The 21583-nt window shown below is 38.4% G+C and overlaps 1 protein-coding gene across 9 annotated transcripts in view; it reads right to left on the bottom strand.

The window, feature by feature from the left end:
• Window positions 1-21583, bottom strand: part of FIP1L1 (factor interacting with PAPOLA and CPSF1) — a 74060-nt gene that overhangs the window by 8641 nt on the left and 43836 nt on the right. For 8 of the 9 annotated variants that reach the window (XM_054029109.1, XM_054029108.1, XM_054029112.1 and 5 more), the window contains 4 exons: window positions 21407-21433; window positions 20795-20849; window positions 17329-17375; window positions 7589-7808 (listed from right to left, as the gene is read on the bottom strand). In XM_054029109.1, the coding sequence (XP_053885084.1) occupies window positions 7589-7808; window positions 17329-17375; window positions 20795-20849; window positions 21407-21433 (349 nt within the window). The remainder of the gene's footprint in view (window positions 1-7588; window positions 7809-17328; window positions 17376-20794; window positions 20850-21406; window positions 21434-21583) is intronic. The other variant, XM_054029110.1, reaches the window with a different exon arrangement.

Raw genomic sequence — 21583 nt, 5'->3', positions numbered from 1 at the left:
GGTATGGCGAACAGGTCTATGCTCGGAAACCCCCATTGGTTGAAAATAGTCTGTAGAGTTGGCGGGTGTATCTCCCACTTGTGATCTTGTGTGAACTTTTTGCTTGGCGACTCTGCTGTGGTGTTCTGGTGGCCAGGTAGGTACACGGCAGAGATATGGATACTGTGTCGGATACACCTGTTCCACAACCTTATGGGCTTCAGTGCATAGGGACTGAGACTGGATCCCCCTTAACCTATTGATGTAAAACATGCAGGAGACATTGTCTGTCAATACTCTAATGCTTTGTTCTTGATCAATGGAAGACAGTGGAGGCATGTATTGCAGACGGCACGTAGCTCTAAAAGATTGATGTGGAGCATAGATTCTAAAGGGGACCATTTGCCCTGTATTGTGTGGTTCTGTAAATGTGCACCCCAACCAAGAAGGGAGCCTCTGTCGTCAGGAGCAATGACAGAGGAAGTTGGAAAAGGGGGATCCCCTCCCTCCCCGCCGACATTCTGGGGCTTTGTCCACCATTCTTCTAATGAGAGTTTGATCTTAAGTGGTACCGATAGCGATTTGTTCAGGTTCTGTCTGTGTGGTAGTAGACTGTTCGAAGCCAGCCCTAGAGGCAGTGCATAGGCAATCTGGCATGTTTGACAATGAATGTAACTGTTGCCGTATTACTGAGTAATTGCCTGTGAGTTCAGGCAGAGATCTGTGGACTGGTTTGCACCTTGGAAATTAGACTGACAATTGTGTTGAATCTGTGAGTTGGAAGGAAGGCTTTGACCTCTATTGTGTCCAACTGTGCTCTGATAAATTCCAGTTGTCCTATTACACTGCTCCAAAGCCAAAATGCTTCTGAAATAAATGTAGTCAAACTTTACTAATTCTGGGTCACTGAGAACGAAAATGATGCTTAAAATTGTTGATTGGCTCTAGTTTTCAAGATATGCTATTAGGTCAGTATATACGACCCTTGACTTGGGAATGGCGGAGGATAAGTGAGTTATAAAGGGAAGGGATCTCAATATAAACCAGAAATGACTAAAATACATCTTTGACTGGATCTATGAATAAATCTATGACTGGGTTTGGACAGGACTTGCTTTTTAGGCAAAACAATGAATGATGCAATCTGAAGCTGGTATTGCGTCATACAGGATATGAATTGTATCATGTTATTCCTAGAAGTCATGGATGATGCAATCATAACGAAGCTTACATCACTCTGCTGAACAAATTGCCCTATATCAGCTCTAGAAATCATCCAGTGTCGTGCTCTCTTATTTGTCAGTGTTTGATTTTGCAAAGGGACACATTTCTGTTTAGCCAAAGTGAGCAGAGATGCCTCGTACTTGTGTGAACAGTGCAGATAACTTCTGCTATGTTTGTGGTGAAGTGACTTTTGCATCACAGAAGCGCAGTATAACCACTATGGTTAAGAAACCCTATCACCTTTATTTTGGCTGCAAAATTGGAGATCAGGACAAGAGGTAGGCCCCACACATATGCTGCAACACTTGTGCAACAAATCTTCACCAGTGGTTGAACAGGAAATCTATGCCTTTTGCAGTGCCAATGATTTGGAGAGAGCCAACAGATCATACCAGCAACTGTTACTTCTGCATGGTGCCTCCAGTTGGGAACAGTGTGTCAAAGAAGAAAAAGTGGACTGTGCATTATCCAAACATTCCATCAGCTATACGCCCAGTACCCCACGGAGAAGGACTGCCAGTTCCTGATGCACCAGAACCATTCTCACTTGAGTCAGATGAGGAAGAGGAAGAGGATGAAACTTCTGGTCCTGAACCATCAATGTCACAGGACCCACATTTTCTCCCATCCTCCTCCTCTGAACCACACCTCATAACACAAGGTGAACTGAATGACCTTGTCAGGGATTTGGAACTACCCAAGAGTAAGGCAGAGCTGTTGGGCTCCAGACTACAGCAGTGGAATCTCCTGGCAGGTGATGTTAGGGTTTCCATGTTCCATGACCCTCAAAAGGATCTTGTCCCATTCTTCTTCATGGAAGGTGATCTTATAGCCTGCAACAACATCGACGGTGTGATGGCAGCCCTCAACGTCGTTCACGATCCAGATGAGTGGAGACTGTTCATTGATTCATCGAAGACGAGTCTTAAAGCTGTTTTACTGCATAATGGCAATGTTTTACCATCAATTCCAGTTGGTCATGCAGTCCATATGAAGGAAACCTATGACAACATGAAACAACTTTTGAGGTGCATAAACTATGACCAACATCAGTGGCAGCTTTGTGGCGATTTGAAGGTTGTTGCTCTCTTGCTTGGTCTGCAGACTGGATACACAAAGTACTGCTGTTTTCTCTGCGAATGGGATAGTCATGCAAGAGATTCCCACTACATCAAGAAAGACTGGCCACTCCGACAGTCATTGGAGCCTGGGAGGAAAAGTGTTCAGCATCCACCACTTGTTGAATCAAGGAAGATTCCAGCTCTATGAAATATGTATATTTGGGGGGAGGAGTTCAATCCTTGAGGGGGCCATTTAGGGATAAGGGGCAAAAATCTGTCTGGGGATTGGTCCTGCTTAGAGCAGGGGGGTGGACTAGATGACCTCCTGAGGTCCCTTCCAACCCTGATATTCTATGATTCTATGAACAGGGTCAAATGGCTGCCAAACTGGTGAGATAACGTGGACGGTTGCTGCATTTGATTCAAGGGGAGAGCTCTCAGGGCCTTGACCTAACTTTCAAAACTGCTGCTTGGAGGAGGAAGGATGAGGAGCAGTTGACTGAGCTGGTCCCTGCTTATGTTTAGGAGGGGGTCTCTGGCATCAACATTGTGGGTTGTAGTATTGTTAGGGGCCAAAAAGTGGAGGACGAGAACTAGCAATAGTTTGACATCTACTTTGTCTTTGTTTTGGTGTTGGTGTATAAATGCTGAGGGAGCATAGTGTTGCCCTCAAATTCTTCAGGGAATGAAGGGACTTGTCTATATGCTCAGTGAAAAGTTTGGGACCCCCAAACAGGATATCCTCCACTGTGATCTGTACTTCTTTGGGGAACCCCCATAGATGTAGCCACGAGGCGTGTCTCATGACTATAGCTGTGGCTATGGATTGGGCTGCAGTGTCAGGTGCATCCAGAGAGGCCGGTAGCACTGTTTGTCCCAACAGCTGTCTTTTAATTATGAGTGCCTGAAATCGCTCCTTCTTGTTGTCCAGGATATGTTACAGGAAATCAGTGAACTTAGAGTAGTTCAAATGGTTATAATTTATAGAAGCGCCTTGTAAGTAGCAATCCTGAACTGGAGTGTGGTGGATGAGTAGGCCTTGCGGCTGAAGAGGTCTAGCCTCTTCCATTCTTTATTGTAGGAGTTTTTCCAAGAATGATGTTATTTCCCTCTCTCGTTCACTGCATTAACTATGAGGGAATTAGGAATAGGATGGGAAAATAAAAGCCCTCTCTCTTTTTTGCAAGGATATTTTTTGTCCACCCGCTTGCAGACTGGTGGTATGGACGCAGGGGTCTGCCAGATTACCTTAACTAGGTCTAACAGGAAGCGCGATTCTTGCCGATGTGAAGGTCTGTAAGATATCTAACAACTTATGTTATTGCTCACAGACTTCCTCTAGTGGGATCTGTAGAGTGTCCACTGCACTTGTCTGTGTTGAAAGAGTTCTTGGAAGTGTCTAAAGTCATCTGTAGTGGGAGGCGGTGGCAGGATTGCCTCATATGGAGAGGACAAGATGTTGGTCAGTGGTCTGCCTTCTTCCTCTAATTCCACTTCTTGCTTCTTCAGAAATTCTAGCTCTGGCTCCAGAGGCCTGGATACCGAGGAAGATGGAAAGCGGCTATTTAAGGCCCTCCTGTGAGATGATGGTTGAAGAAAGGATTGACTATACACCCCCATGAGTCCCAATATGGCCATTGTGGTGGAATAGGCATGTTAGGTGGCATCCATGGGTGACCATACCAAGGACCTGGTTCAGTTGTGCACTCCCGTTATCGGGGATGTATATGGGATTTACGATGCACCATGCTGTGGGGTATGATGGAAGGTTGTGCAGTGGAGTAGTCTATCATTACCCTTGTCGGTCTCACGTGATGGAATCCTCTCATATGGTCCTGTCCTCTTAGGGTCTTTGGGCCTGCCACTAGTCCCGGTACTGGAGGTACTCACGTGGTCAGAACAGCTACAACTCAGTGAAGAAGACATGGCAGTCACAGATCTCGCTGGGATGGTCTTTTTTGGGGTGGCTCCTTGGAGAGTGCCCAGAATGCACATTTTGTCTTCTGGACTGGAGAGAGCAGACTCCCTTCACAGTGCACGAGGAGTCAGGGTCGGCAGTTGATGATGCCGAGGGGGGTCAGTGCTGCAGAAAAGAGGTCTCAGGACAAGGGTCTGAGGCAGGCCATAATGTGTTCTTCATCATAATAACTTGAGTTGGGGGTCACAGTCTTTTTTGGTCTGTGCCTTTAAGTTAAGGCAGTGGGAGCAACTGCTGATATATGTACCTCTCTCCCAGGCCCAAAATGCACTGGGAGTGCCCATCACTCAAGGGAATGGCCTCACAACAAGAGAGGCACCTCAGGCGATCCGGGCACAGTCCTGTGAGGGGAGAACTTCCCGATTGGGAAGGACTCTGGAATCTCTACTAGGAAATAACAGAGAGGGAGAATAAAAGAGGGAGAAAAACTGCGAACAACTATCTTAAACGGAAACCTAAAACATCTAAAGGCACTACAACGAGTAATGAAGGGCTCTGCTAGAGGCTCTGTCCCAGACCAAGGACAGTTGAGAAGGAACTGACCGATGTTGGGTCGCACAGTGGTATATAGACACCGCTCACAATGTGTGACGGGGATGTGCACATGACTGAGATGAGCCCAATAGGCACTGCTACTGAAGATCTCCAATCCCAGGCACAGGTACACCAGCACGCACGAAGTGAAGCACCCCTAGAGGCACCACTCAACAAAGAATCTAATATTTAATCAGTGCCCTTTTTGACAGAGAAATTCAAGTGCGATAGGATCCAGATAAGCTTCCTTTCGCTATCTCTTCTTCGGAGGTTGAAATTATTCTACCTCTTCAAGATGGTCTGCATGACATTTTCAGCCTAAAGCCACCTTGGCTATAGGTAAAAAAAAAAACAAAAAATTTTAACAGCGCAAAACAATTAGATTAAAAAAACTGAATGCTTAGCAAAATTATCGTGATTCCACTATTTTATCATCTAGGTGATACTACTGCATGTGCGTACACACAATATTTGAACACACACACAATAAACGTTAGTGTACACCCCACTACACACACACACATTTTATGCCCACAATTTTCAAACATGGGTGCCTAAAGGTCAACATCTGAATCCATATTTAGACATCAAATCAGAAATGGGCATAATTTTAGAGGTTCTGAGAACCTACAACTGCTGTTCACTTCAGTGACAGTTGAGGATGCTCAGCATACCTGAAAATCCCACTTCTATTTGGGTCCCTAATATAAGGCATCCATATTTGAAAGTTTTATCATAAATTTTGCTAAACCCTTCAAATTGATTTAAATAATAGAATTCATTCTTTATAAGATACCCTGCTAAGAATGAATGCTAAGAATGAGTTCCAATACAGGGAGCAAGTCAATCAAGTACTTGCACTTTACATTGTTAGTGATAACTAACTTTAAAATTGTACCTCAGCACAAAGGAAGATGTGGTCTTTGCCTTGAAGAGATTATAATCCAAGAAAGAAGGCATCATTTGAATTTTCATATACAGAGAGGGGTAGTATGGGAAGAAGGTGGCAAGATGGTTGTGGGATCATTTTAAAACCACATTAACTTGCCCATTTCAGTAGCATGCACTCCGGTTATCTTATACTGGTAAGAAATGCAATAGAACACAGATTTTTCATTTGCCGGGCTATATAGCCTCATTTTAGTTTTCCCTGCACAAAACATGATGCCTATTTTAAATCTCATAGAAGTATTGTTTCTGGTAGTTTTAAACAGGGAGGAAAAAAGACACCAATGGTAAGTATTCTTTCCCTGACATTTAATGCATCTTTGTGATGTGTGAAGTTCTTGTTCCCTTCTTCCTCCTCACAGGTGTTTTTATTTTTGAAAAGTGAATGAAACTGTAAATAAGCTTAAAAAACAACATTACTGTATGTGAATTATCTGTCCTTTTAAATCTTCTCCCACCTTCTCTGTTACTCCCAAATCTACTTTTGACTAGTTAAGGGCCTCTTGGTTCCTTATAGCAATGTGGCAGCAGCTTTGCTGCAGATGGTGGATAATTTAGTCACATTTAAAAAAAAAAAAAAAAAAAGCTGAGGCCTTCTCTTCCCCCTCCTTTACTGATATCTCTGGCAGCAACACAGAGACTTCACTGGGCCTGGAAGTCATTAAGGTTCATTTCAAGCACCCTTGAATGACCAGCCTTCTTTCTGGCCTTCAATCAAGCTGCCTGAGAAACAGATGTTTAAATTGGACTTAAGTTCTTAAACACTGACCCTGTAATTTGTAACACAAAACACAGACACAGTACAGGACCACAACACCACAATGTCAGTGTCTGCACAAAATAAAAACTAAGTTTTCTTGCACCTATTTTAGGTATTTAACAATTCTCTTATGCCTGTGATGATTGATAAAGATGATTTAAAAAAAATCCATTTCTCTTAACTAAGGTAATACTAATTCCTAGTGTTCTGCTCAGGTTCAGCAACATAAAACAATTAAGGTGACAGTCTCAAAATCAATTTAATGGCTAATGTGTATATCCTGTAAACATGAAACCAATCAAAACAATTAACTGAAGAGTCAAGGGACTAATCCCAAAATATTTTGCAACCATTAGAAAAGCATGAAAAACTGCCTGAGCAAAGTTTATACTAAGTTTGTAAGTCTATAGCCCTCAACTTATTTGGGTCACATCCAAACATTCAACATTAAATGCTCTGTTCTTGTGCATAAAGACATATCGAAGATAGCAGTACTGTCTAAGTTTAATCACTTAAAAAATAAAAATTATTAAAGAGTTGAAATGTCAACAAAGGAGTTATCTGTCTGAAAACAAAAAGTTCTTGACCTTTTAGTGAAGCCTGCAGTTCACAAATAAATAGCTTGGACAGAACATTATTCATTCCCAACTACTCTCAAAACCCACCAAACAAATCAACCCATTTTTAGCAGGCAGTAATACTACTGTTTCAAATTAGAGTCAACTGTATGTGGACATTGCTCTTAGAAAAGAAGCAGAAATTCCAATTGTAAAATAATAGAGAACCCACAGATTCCACAGTTGTTTTTGGAATTAATGAGGTCAAAGAGCTGCTTCTCTCCCTCATACACAAAGCTTAAATCAAATTCTTAATGCCTGCAGCCCTATAAGTAGTTAGTACATAAAGTATATTTTTACACTTTTGTTTTACATTTGGAAATTGTTGCTAGTTTCCAACAGAAAACAAAGGGAAACGGAGACTCACACCCTCTCGCCCCTTGAGAGCATACAGCTGCACACCCAGGGTTTTAAGTGTTGAAGCGCACTACCTAATATGGACACAACACTTAAACACAGTATTATAGTTAACTATTTTATTACTAACCTGTTGAAAACACTTGGAGTTGGGCTGTGATCACGTTCCCTGTCTCTCTCTCTGGTACGTTCTCGTTCCCTATCACGATCACGATCACGATCCCTCTCTCGGTCTCTCTCTCTCTCTCGTTCTCTATCTTTCTCTCTTCGTGCATAATAATCCCACTGTTTGCTGGTGTCCACAAGACTAGGCCACGAAGGAGCAGAACCTGCAAGGTGCGGAAAGGTGACTAAAGAAAAAAATGCTGGTATTAGCAAGAACAAAAGCTGGTAAAATATAGTATGATTCACTCTTGAAATGAGAGAGAGTTTTGTACATGCACATTTTTTCCCTTCACAAGTCTACATATTATTTGAAACTAGGTACAGTATTTTACTATGATGGCAATCCAAGATCTCAGACCCTCTTCTGTTGCATTTTAATTCCAAGGATACATGGTTACCAGTGTACATTTTATTTCTTCAGATATATATCATGCAGAATGTCTGAATTCTAGGTCACTACAAATAAAACAGTCACACAAACACTTCCTAAGAAGGATCAGATTTTTTATGTGATTAGCTTAGTTTTACTTTTGCAAAACAAACAGGAAATAAAAACAGCTCGAACAAACATAGATCCTTATAAATGATGTGGCTCTGAAAGTATAATTAAAAAAGGGGGAGGAAAGAGTGTTTCCTACTTTGGTCAGTTTAATTATTTTAAAGAAAAACATTATGGAAGTAAAAAGGTACACAAAATAAAAATAGTTGCAACTAAATGTACAATTTTTGACAGTTACATTCCACATTTTCTCTCGAGTTCATACTCTACAATAAATATTTTTCAAAGCATTTCCAATTATAGAACATAATAGTAAATGTGGAAGTCTCTTCTGTAAATTAGCCTTGGGGAAGCTATTACAACCAGCTAAAGGAAATAATTATTTTGTTTATCTTATACAAATATACCATTCTAATAAACGTTCACCAAGAACCAGTTATTAAAACATATTACATTTTAAGAAAATGAAATACGTACTTCAGTTTAAGACTTTTTGTAAAACAGAATATACTCGTTTAGAGGAGAAAAATTTTAAACCAGACTTTCTGATAAGAAAACATCCTCTCGCACTCAAGAATTTTCTGTAACCAGCAGTGGGATAGAAAGACTCTCCAGTATGTTCTGATGTCAGGAAGACACCAAAATGACTAGAGACCTGGCTTAGTAGCCCAAAGATAATGCTCAATGGGGCAATTGGAGTGCCTCATTCTACCCAACAGTGACTGCTTTATTTTACTGAGACACAGCACTCTCTAGTGGACTTAGGGTCTCAAAGTTAGGAATTCCTGAATGCTCTTATCTGCTTTGCGACCAACTCACTGTGTGACTTTAGATAAATCAGTTTAACTGCAGTGAGTTACCACTTTTCTCCATCTGTAAAATAAAATAATACTTATCTAACTCATGCGTTGTTATGAGGGCAAGTTAACAACTGTACAGAGCTTTCAAAAATATAAAGTGTTACATAAGTGCACGAAGAGGCAGCACTAATGGGTTCTGAAAAGAGTCATGTTCAGTCTTCTTTGTCTAAGATGCCTGTGAATGTGCCTGCAGCAGGGTGCTTGGCCAGAAGTGTAAAATACTGGTTCGCCAAGGGCTCCATGAACTAATACAAAAGATCCTTTGAGAGGGGGAAGATGGGGAGAGGGAGGAGGAACTTCAGCATTAAAATACTATTTCCAGTGACAACACATAATGCATAACAGCAGCAGCAGCAGCAATACAGTGCTTTACATCTACAAAATGCAGAACAAACATTAGCTGATGTTTGCGTTTAGGAATATAGAGAAAACGAGGAGTTAAAAAAAATCCTAGAACAACAGTGTTTTGTTTATTATGTTACCAAAACTAAAATTATTCTATGTAAGGAAAGCAACCAGAAATAGCAAAACACAAAAAAACCCAAACAGCTGGACTTTAAAGACTGCTAATTTCCTTAACTTGCCATGATTTCAACAAAGTATGGATGGTCTCCAGGGCTTGAATACACTGGATGAGAGAGACTGTTCTAATTAAAAATATGAAATTATATTTACTAAATTCTATTGTTTACATTAAATGTAAGTTGCAAAACACAAATGGTAATGATTTTTACTTATTATGGAATCTACATCCATGCTGATTCTGTCTGCTCCCTTCTATGCAATAACTACAGTGATTTCCATATTCTGCTAAATACACCAAAAAATTCATCTGACATAAGCAAAGTATGTCATTTGCATCTCAGTGACCCAGTGCTCTGGCTTTATATAGCTCGGATTGCAGCTATTCTGATTTCATCTATAAGAGTTCTCAACATGCAAGAAGTTAAAAAATAGAATTGCTTTCAAACATAATCAAGATTAGTATTTTGTGTCTTCTACTAGGAACAAATCTAAATATTGTGTTTCTTCTTGATTGATCTGTACTAAGCTTCACACTGAAACAACGCTACTGATCATTTCTAGATTGGGAGAGAGGAGTAGCAAATAAGGTTGGTGATTGTTATTTCAGGTACGGGAAATTTTCAATTTATTCAATACAGCTGGAGACTAACGCTGCTTCAGAGAACAGTTTCATACAAATAAGACTATACTGTGTCATGTACAACAGCAAAACATTAACTGATCTTATTTGTGTTGTAGAAAAAGCTGTTTTTTGAACTTTTTTGCAATACTTATACTAAATTTGTAATTCCATTTTAAATGGAGAGAGAACATTAGACTGGGAAGAGTATCAGTACTCACAGACCTATGAGTAAACATCACCTCAAAACCCACAGTTAGAGGGAAGACCAGGGGCACCAGATTAGAAATTCTGATCACATCTACCTCATTTTTCCTTGAAGACCCTATGGACAACTGGCGAACTGATAGCATTATAACAGAGAAATTGCGTGATTTTAAACTGTTTAAAATTTTGGTTTTTTGTTAATACTAATACTACTGCAACTTTCAAGAGAAAAGATGCATTTCTTAAGGATTCAAACAACTCTGGTCCTTTCAGTTAAGCACTAAGAGAGCTCACAATCCATGTCTCAGACTTCTAGCAAAGCCTGAGAAGGCTAGACAACATTCCTGACATTCTAAGATAAAACATCAGCAGGAAAACAAAATCAAAAATAAAAAGCCCTTATAACATTCATTTATAAAAGAGAGCTAGCATTTTCTATACATTATGAAGCAAAAAAAACAGACAAGTCAATTTTTTTGCTCTTTGAAGGTCACCTTTAAACATCTTCCTTTATAATCTCCTTCATAAAATTCAGTCTAAAAAATCTAGTATGTTCAAGCAACATTAATAAAGTTGATTATAGTAGGCCATGCATTCAAAAACGGTCTTAAGGAATAAAAATAGATATTTAGTTGATAATTTAAGACACAATCATCCTTCAAATCAATCAAAAAAGCCAAAGCAGCAGGAATCATGGCAAGAGGTTTACTTGCAGAGTATGAAAAAAGTGCTAATTTGAGCATAGAAAACAGCAAGGCTCCTATTTTGTCAAATATATACCATATAAAAGAATAGCATTTATACATCCCTAATATATGCTTAATATGTTTAAACTACTATGTAATCAAAAAGAAAATATGTAAATATGACATTGATTATATCAATTAACATATGTTCCATAAAACATTTTACAAACTATATGTCTATGAATGATTGAAAATATGTAGGGATATACTGAAAATATATTATTTTTCTCAAAAGGGTGATATTTTTATATTTAACATACTGCTCGTGTTAAAAAAATGTCATGTTTTCAAAAGTACCTTTACAATATGTTTCCCTCCTTGTGGGTCACTGTGCACGCGTGGCAACATTAAGGCCTTTTCTCTATCATTAATAACTGAGTGCATTAATATTTTTTGCCTAAATTAATGTTGAAGACGTCTGTATTCAGCTGAGTTTTTTGTTTTCTCTAGGCCTTTCTTTCTTTCTTTCTTTCTTTCTTTCCTTCCTTCCTCAACACATGGTTCTGTCTGGTTTCCTTCAATTCTGTCCCTCTGCCCTTTGAGAAAGTAACTGGAGTTCAGCATTACTGACAGTTCCAATCATCCAATGTCCCTCCAACAGCATCCTCAAAGACTGTTTCTTGGAATTTTTTCTTCTGCCGGATGATTTCAGATGAGCATCCTTACTCAGATGAATGAGACAACTAGTCCAGACCTTCGCCCTAAGATCGAGTGATGCATACCACACCAAACTCTGGCTGGATCTGATGGTAGAATCTTTACTGGAAATCTTTTCTGCATTGTGCAGCCTCTCAAGATCACCAGTCCTTCCTTTGAAGGCCCACTTGCAAAGTCTTGATTAGAAAGTGGTTGTCTTGTATCAGGTTACAGCACCAAATGAGGATTAGCAGCTCACTACTTGTGCCTTTGGAGACCTTTTTAGTAGAAAGTCTCCCAGAGTCATGATGACAGAACTTCTTACAGAAGCTTACTGAATCAGTGTTTTAGTCCTAGACTCTTTCTGAGATCCTCCATTGGTCCTGAGGTATTAGGGTGCCTTATACCAATACTGGGAAATGCACAGATGCCACTCTGAACTACTGAAGTGATGCTTTTATATCTGTTAGACTTTGATATCACTAACCATAGCTGGGTTTGTTGGTTTGTTTTTGGTCTTGCTACTGATTGGGGAGACAGGGAGAAAGCCAACCCTCCTTTCAACCAGATTTTAGAGGGTGATGTTGGGCAATCACTCTTCTGAGAGCTCTTTTGTGTAGGGTTCCACAAAATTTGTTATCCCTTCTCTAGTGGGCTCATAAACCATTGAACAGAAGACAGCAAGACATTTGGGCTGAAATCATCAGTATGCAGGTAACACAGCCTGATGCTTTTTTCCAAAAACAGATGGTCCAGTGTCTACTTTTCCAGAAATTAGAATATGAATAGAAATGAGCAGTCTGAGGCTCAATCCAGACAAAACTGAGAAGATTCTTGGTCCTAGTAGGCTGGGTAAGGAACTGATGGGTTTGGCAAAACTGGCACTTGGCTCCTGTTATTAAAGGGGCTCAACCACCTGTTTCAAAGCAGGCCCACAATTTGGGAGTATTTTTGGATTCCCAATTACTCTTGTTTTCTGAGGCAGCATCTGTAGACAAAAGTGATATTTCTCCCATCTGAGTCTGCTAAGATGTTTGCAACCACTTCTCCACAGTTGTGTACAGTGGCAGTCATTTCTGAGTTGTGATCCGCAGATTAGATTATTTCAATACCCTTTTGGGAAGCTAGGGCCAATATAGTATATATCAGCATCCTACTTTATGTCACCCATAGTGAACATTCTGTTCTCTGAAAACTGCAAACTTCCGAATTGCACCTGAGTACAAATGCAAGATATAGTCGATAAAGCTCCACATGGTTTTGGTCCACATTAATCTCTCCTTATACACTACTGCAACAACTGAGATCAGGTGGGAACCTCTTGCTAACAATCCCTACATATGAACATCTGCAGGTAGGTAACAGGAGGTCTATATGGCAGAAACTCACTCTCCACATTTGTCGGATAAAGTCCAAATCTACTGAGCTTCAAAGAATGATCAAAAGACATCTATTACCAAGAGAGTTTGTTATGAAATTTGTACTGTATTCAAGACAAATATATTCATTAAAAAAGTAGCTTATTTTTTCAATACTGTAGATATTCCCAGTGAAACCCGATGGCACATTTTAGACATTTTTTATGTACACTGAAAACTAGGAACTAAACCTAGAAGAATTAAAATGTATGTGAGGAAACTGACTTAATACATTATAAATTAATACTTAAACTTGAGAGCCTTTAGTAAATGAGATCAAAAACTAAGCCCCTCATTTTTTCTCAAGTTACAGCAATTCTGACAGACAGAAATAGAGAAAAGTCATCCATTTAAAACTTGTATTGTATTTTGATAATAAAATTTTTTGCTTTTTAGGAATGAAGTTGTGAGGCTGGAAAAATCATGTACTGGATTTGCATGTTTTAAGGAGCCAATACATTCCTACTCTCTGAAATAAAAAGTGATGCTCAAAAGTTAGGGTTTCAAACTTGTTACTGGCACCTGAGCCAGCTATGTGCTCAGAGGGGGCAAAAAACGGAGAGGAAGCACCACATGTTCCTCTCTAGTTAACTTTTCCAACTGACTTAATAAGCAACAGCCATAGGTTTCAGGAGGGAGCCATTTCCAGCTTGTCTTCACTGGAGAGAGATTCGCCACAATGGATCATGTTAGAGAGAATAAGAGAAGAGAATGGGGAAAAAATCCAGATACTATATTATTTAACGTAGAAAAGATAGTTTAAAAAAATAAATACTCGCATACATGCATTAATCAGTTCACATCTGTCTTCTACTACAGGCGTCAATTTGACCAACATCTGTGATCAGTTACCTGAAAATAAAATTCTGGTATGCCCATTCACAACTAAATGTCCCTTCAACTTTCCATTTTTTCCCTCATTTGCTGCTTGGTCCTCACAACCACATATATGCACTGCTCCTGCTTTTACTTTGCCCAGGAGACAGGAAAATATTCATTGCAAGGATGATCATCTCTGTGAGAACTTTTTTTTGAGTCAATCTCAGTATGACATTAATATCAACCCTGCAGGCCGATCACAGCCTTCTAAAGTAGAAAATGCTGAGCTGGTTCTGCCACTATCTAGAACAGCAATAAAGATGGCTTGAAATAGCTTACCCTTGTAACCAAAACATTTCCCAATGTGAAATAAAGACTTCAACTGAGAGTACAGCTCCAGCCAAAAGCAAAAGAGCAAACTATAGTGGGTGGATGGTTTTTTTCTTTATAAGCGGTGTAGTTAGTAACATCTATAATTAATGTTCAGCACTTTCCATGGTAAGACCCTTTTCGATTTGCTTATAACTTTGCAAAACTTTAATATTTGGGTTCAATTTTTCCATGCTGTGTGCGCGCCTTAGTCTGAATTTTTGGGGGGAAATTTCCGGAAGCATGGTTCATCTATTTCTGAGAACAAAGTTAAAGACAAATAGGGTGTTTTGCCCATATTCAAAAATTCTTCCAACTGTTTCACTAAGACACTCCAGGCTCTAGGAACTATTAAGAAGATGCTTTGGAAAAAGGACTTACACTTAAGGTAGGGAGATTGCCCTGAGGTTAGGGATACGTCTTTTGCCATTCCTATGAAAATCCACCCTAATTTGACCAAGTTATGAGCCTCTAAAAATGCTCAGTAGAGATTTGTTAGGAGCTTGGCAGGTAAATTTTCTGAAGACACAGTCTGTACTAAGCATACTCTGTACCAGGGCTGCAGGGTCTGAGCAGCACTTTCTCTGAAATTGCTGCTTCCAGCACCCAGGGGGCCCTGTGGCACTGAGCACAGTAACTGAGAGCAGAGAGAACTGGAATGGGGGAGAAAAAGAAGAGACAGTCATGGAAAAAGAAGAACAGGAGTACTTGTGGCACCTTAGAGACTAACAAATTTATTAGAGCATAAGCTTTCGTGGACTACAGCCCACTTCTTCGGATGCATCCGAAGAAGTGGGCTGTAGTCCACGAAAGCTTATGCTCTAATAAATTTGTTAGTCTCTAAGGTGCCACAAGTACTCCTGTTCTTCTTTTTGCGGATACAGACTAACACGGCTGTTACTCTGAAACTAGTCATGGAAAAGACAGAGTGGGAATGTGGGGACTGGAATGAGAAGTAGAGAGCAGAGATGGTGATCAGCAAAATGTGCACCTTATCTCACTCTAGTGGCTGGCCCACAGAGCACGACAACCTACCACTGTTATCATTTACTCTTAGCTCAAGTGGCAGATGCTGTGCATCTCAAGTTTCTAATCCTGAAGATAAATCATTTGGGTATTAATATGATTACACAGGATGGAACTGTTGGATTTTCAGTTTGCTTTTTTAAAAAGCTAGGAAGTTTTTTTTTTAAAACTACAAAAAATACATTGAAAAATGTTTGCAAACTCCAGCACTCAGAAGTTAGGAATGACAGAGTTAAGGTTATTTGTGTAACATTAATAAGATTTACATTAATTGTAAAATTAATTACATTAAATGTCTTCTTAATTTAAATTAAATACAGTTTTATTTTTTAAATAAACCTACTTAAATTTACATTTCAAATTGACAACCGATGTTGAGGAGGCCTAACCTTATTATAATAACTTCAATAAGCTATTAAGTAATTTACATTAAATACAAAAAAATAATATTAAGCAGTACATGTTTGTTGCCAAGTTTTAAAGAAAGGCAAACCACTGAACTGGTGAACGTCACTGCTAAGCACCTAGAACCAGAGCCTGCCTAAGTATTAGACCAGCTTTTGACAGCAATTGCCTCTGTTTTGCGGGTATAGAAAAAAAACCTGTCATTTCAGTTTAATCAACTAACACAGTTAAATTACTCTTCAAAGTTATTAAACTAATCGGGAGTTTAAAAAGGACAGCTTTCCTCTTTCAATCTATGAATAAAAACTAAGTGTGAGAGGCTGAGATCTACTAGTTCTAAAGCCTTGATGGATTTGGTGATGCAGAAACAATTGGCTTAACTAACTACAGACAATACTTCCTTTCTTTAATAAATCAGTTAGCTTTCAAAGCAAAATGTGTTTTGATACATTTGATAATTTTTTTCTTATGTTTCCAGCACTTACAGTAGTTTTATTTAATAAAAAAGGTGGTGCTGTTGTGCATTTTTAATTGATTTTGAATTACCATCCAAACAGAACTTGACACAAATCACAAGTAAAAAATGAATCCTTATCTAGTAAATAAGAAATGCATTATTCACAATTTTCCTAACATGTAAAAATTAAGAATCTGAATAAATGTAAATTAAGTTATATAAACTGCTTAGGTAAATGTGTAGAGATATAGAGTATCCTCCTGGCTAGCAAAAAAAAGAGTCTCAAACTTAGAATAAAGACTGTACTGAGTTTTCAAGTCAACATGTTTTAATGGTTACCAACCAATGAGAATCAATTTTCTTTAGGAAAAGAACATAAGTACAAATGCAAAACACAATTAAAACACATGATTTAAATCAAGGATTCCTGATTTAAATCATGATTACAATCTGTGATTTAAATCAATTCACCTTACTTTTTTTTTTAATAGGAAATGAAATCTTGCTCTAGAAAGGGCGCGCGTGCACACACACACACACACACACACACACACACACATACACGGAGTGTACTAGATTATCCAGTGCCCCACAGCGCACACATATACCATGAAAATACTGAACTACTTGCCTTCCATTGCCATCTGCAACAACTTTATAGCATGTGCAGGAAAAATACCTTAACAAAACGAGTTTGCATCTTTCCAACCACTGTTACAGATTTTGTTGGGTACAGTTTTGAAGGTACATGAAGAGAAAATGTCTGTCCACCTGCTAGTGATACACACTGAATTCTATTGGTGTTTGCGTGGTTTTTAAAAAACAAAAAACAAACACATTTGCATTGAAGCAGAATGGAAGAATGCCCCATCACAGAAATTTCAATTTAGAGGACAGAAAAATGAATGAATAGGTAAGCAGGTATTTACCAGTAGCTGCTAATATGAGGTGCTAGAAATTCAGTCATGATAATACTCATTTTAATCTTTTGCACCATCTTATTTTGACTAATGGATAGATTCTTGTTTACATTTAAACTGAAACAACGTAGCTATAGCTATTTTAAACACTTTTTAACAAAGCTTAAATAAAATCCTCAAAGCTGATAACCATACTCACACGGAAATGCACGAGCAGAGCGGCTGTCATAGCCAGAGGAATGTCCACTGTTGAAAGGTAAATATACAAGTCAGGTTCCTGCCCACACCTGAATGGATCTATCTATATCTATATGTAGATATATTATATATATATATATATATATATATATACACACATACACACACTCATATATATAGTGCCTGATTTTATTCTTCACAATTCTTAGAAGTATGTGACTAAAAGAGTATATTTTAAAGGGGATTATATTTAAATAATATGCCCTCCATCGTAAGCCTTCCTACTATAAAAAACAATTTAATTATCAGTTGCACTCAACAAACACAGATGTCTAATATATAAATATTTTAATACTGATGTAGCAAGGAGGATTCATGTTCTTCCTTAACATTCCTAATTTTTTTAAACATTTGTTCCCAAAAATGTCTGAATATGTTTTATATTATATATAAACTATTCTGTCTTGTCCTCACTGGATTTTCTATTTCGGTATGTTACTTGTATTCCAAAAAACAGTTACAAATATTGGCAGGGAAATCATACTCCATGCCCAATTGCTTGGCAACAAGCAAATTTGTGAGTGAAAGCTTCCTAATATCCTTCCTGTTAAATAAATAGGTATGGAAGTGAATCCAATTTTTTCAAACCCATATGCATATAAAAGCAGGTGGGCTTCAAATGGATTGGTCTATAAATATTCTTCTAAATCAACTTCATATTTTCTAGAGCTATTTCTTTCAATGGTAGCCAACTTAAATAGGTAAAATATAGAGGTTGAAAAGGACGATGTGCACATAGGGCTCAAATTCAATTTTCTATAACCTTTGATAAGTTTTATCGCTTCCTAGATAGCTTGAATTAATCAACTACACCTTATTTAACACATTTACTTAAGTGCTACTTTTGTTCTTGAAGACAGCCTCACAGTATAAAAAGGCTTTTGGATCAGTATGGTTTTAAAAATAGAATAATGAAAGCCTTATGCAATGTCTCAACATTTTAGGGTATTTGTCAGAGCTGGAATGCAAGGTTTTAATATAAACTAGATAAAGAATTTTGCAAAGCTGTACTATACTGAGGAACCTATATAATTTATTCTCATAATAAATAAAAATAGCCATAAAAAATACAATGACCCAAAGAAACAAAGTCAAGCTAGCATATATTTCAGACCTTTTGAACGGTTCTCTGTATTGCTAAGTCTTTTTTACTTGCAAAATCTTAAGAAAAGTACTTCAAATATATATTTTATTTCCTTCAGCAAATTTTAACATTCCGGTTGGTGGGAATGTAAATCTTTGGGTTGTGCATGACCTATGTTAAAAATAATTCTTTCAGCTGTTTCACTGAGAAGCTTTATCTCCTCCATACTGTGGAGCAGGGACTTGAAATCTGGCAAAGGGGCTGCTCTGATGTCAAAAATGTGCCTTTTACCGTCTTTGTGAAATTCCACCCAAATTTGGCCAAATTATAAGCCACTGAAAATCTCATTTTGCACATGCTCACTAGAGGTTTGTTAGAGGCTGACAGTAGATAACAGCCTACTGATATTACCAGTTACCCCATAAATTCAAATGGTAGCGGTCTGTCCTATGAATCTAAAGGCTCTGATAGTGCTGCTGACCTATGTGAAGATTAATATGGTTCTATATATTTCTGTGGGGTTTTTTTCCATTTAAAATACTACATACAAAAACAATTATATTACAAGAATGTAAGGCAAGCACTCGAAAATAGGAAATGCCAGAGTTGAGGCTGTCTGTGCAACTTTAATTTGGCTCCCTTGAGCATATGCATTATGAAATCAATAGGAGTTAGGTGCCTATGCACTTTTGAGAATCCCACTAGGTTCATCCCTGCATCTTGCCTAGATATATTTAAAAATCTGGCCCATAGTTTTTAATCACATGATTGCATACTATTTTTTCCACAGGACTCTTACTTCTTCAGCATACAAGATGTTCAGGACCATCTTAACACTACGAGCACTCCAGCTGCAAAGCTGCAGCTAGGTGACTGTAGCACCATAGTGCAGATACTTCCTACAGCAATGAAGGGGTTTTTCCATCAATATAGGTAATCCAACTCACCGAGTGGTGGTAGTTAGGTCAATAGAAGAATTCTTCCAATAACCTAGCTGCATCTACATTGGGAGTTAGGCAGGCTTAACTACGCAGTACAGGGGTTTGAATTTTTCATACCCCTGCGCACCTGGCTATGCTGACCTATCTTTTAAGTGTAGACCACATCTGAATTAGTGTGTTGTGATTTAGGATATTGCAGGCAGGACCTGATTTGTTGCAAAGCAGGAAGGTGTATAGTAAATAAGGTTGGGGACTACAGGAAGAGAAAGGATGGTCTTGTGGTTTAGACATTTGAAATGCCTCCCTGGAGAAATGGATTCTATCCCTTCCTCTCCCACAAAATTCCTATGTGATGCTGGGAAAGTAATTTAAACCAACTTTTCACAAGTGGCCACTGTGCGCATTTCATTATCTAGGGACTCAGCTTGAGACATTTTGGGCCTGATTTGCAGAAGTGATAAATACTCACAACTGCAACTGGAGTCGATGGGGCCTGAGCTTTGAATAACAAGTGCTAAAAAATGTTAAGTGTTTAAAAAAAATCAGGCCCTAGACATTTCAAGTTAGATTCCCAATATTTGTGGACATGACAATTTGGCCTTAATCTCTCTCTCTCTCTCTCAGATCCTCATCTACAACATGGGGATACTTTTACATCGGGGGGATAGCTCAGTGGTTTGAGCATTGGCCTGCTAAATCCAGGGTTGTGAGTTCAATCCTTGAGGGGGCCACTTAGGGATTTGGGGAAAAATCAGTACTTGGTCCTGCTAGTGAAGGCAGGGGGCTGGACTCAATGAACTTTCAAGGTCCCTTCCAGTTCTAGGAGATAGGATATCTCCATTAATTTAATTTATTTATCTGACCTTATGGGGATGTTGTGAAGCACTCTGATACTATGGCGATCAGTGTCAACAGTTGCATAGACAACCTGATTTCCAGCATTTCCTAGACTTTGAGTGCTTGACTTTGCAACCTTAACTTTTTGTGTGTATAATATATATGCTGTGCCAGAGAAACACAGTAAGATTAAGTTAGATAATCCATTGAATAATCTGAGAATCTCTGAATAATCAGCACCCTAACTAATGAGAGAGCTGCTCTATTCTTAAATCTTGCATCAATATAATGGGATAGATCTACAGGATGACAGATAGCAAAATACTTTATACACAAACAATGTTAGCTGTATTAAAGCCTTCTGAAATTTTAGATGACAGTAACTCCAGGGAAAACCCAAGATAGAAAATGATGACAAAAGCAGAATTTTTTTCTATATAAGGAACATAAAAGTTGTTATGCTTACTGTAAGGATTTTTTTTTTTTTTTAAAAGCCCCATGTTGAAAGGGATGAAAATTAATAAATGATTTCAAACAAAATTTACCTTTCTATTGTTGGTATAAGAGAAGGTGGCGGACCTCCAGGTGGGGGAGGAAAACCTGAAATATTTAATTGGAAAACATAAAAAATTGGGTTAGGTATATAATGGCATACTAATTTCAGAGAAGCAGAGCTGAAGCAAAGTATTACCGTCCACACAATACACAACTACTTAACAAAAAGCAGGGTCAAGTCCTAAATATGTACATATTTTCAGTGTCTTAATTTCATCTGCCATCAGTCTTAAAACATTTACTTTAAGTATTTTCTATTGTGCTGCAACTCTTGAGAGGTTATCAAAAATGCTTTGCTCCAACAACAAGTCTCTGAATAATTTTAATGAGCGTCTTCTCGGGGGAGGATGGGGGGGAGGGAGGGGAAGAGGGGAGTGTAGTTCTTAGGGAAGTGTCACGTTGGTCCCATAATCAGGAACATTAAAACTGTTCCATCTCTACCTTGAATAAAATCAACCAGGCCTATGTCTACACATATAGTTTTATGTTTATGAACTTTTATCTTGATATGAACAAGCAGATGTAGGCAACTGCGTGTTGCACATTCAAATTTAAGTTTCACATTTTTTAATAATGCTTCAGAAAATATGTAAATAAATTACCTGGTGGTGGCACAGTTATTGGTATACCTAAGAAATAAAAATATATGATGCATACTAAGTCAATTTTAGCAATAATTTGTGTTCATTATCAGCAGAGCTAATTAAAATTATGTCATCAAAATAAAGAACGAAAGTATCTAATTTCCCTGTCCTTAGAGTAAGAATCATGGCTGTCTC

The sequence above is a fragment of the Malaclemys terrapin genome, chromosome 5 (assembly GCF_027887155.1).
Source record: "Malaclemys terrapin pileata isolate rMalTer1 chromosome 5, rMalTer1.hap1, whole genome shotgun sequence".
Classification (NCBI taxonomy): Eukaryota; Metazoa; Chordata; order Testudines; family Emydidae; genus Malaclemys; species Malaclemys terrapin.
The sequence above is the reverse complement of the archived record's forward strand: the minus strand, read 5'-3'. Positions and strand labels throughout refer to the sequence as shown.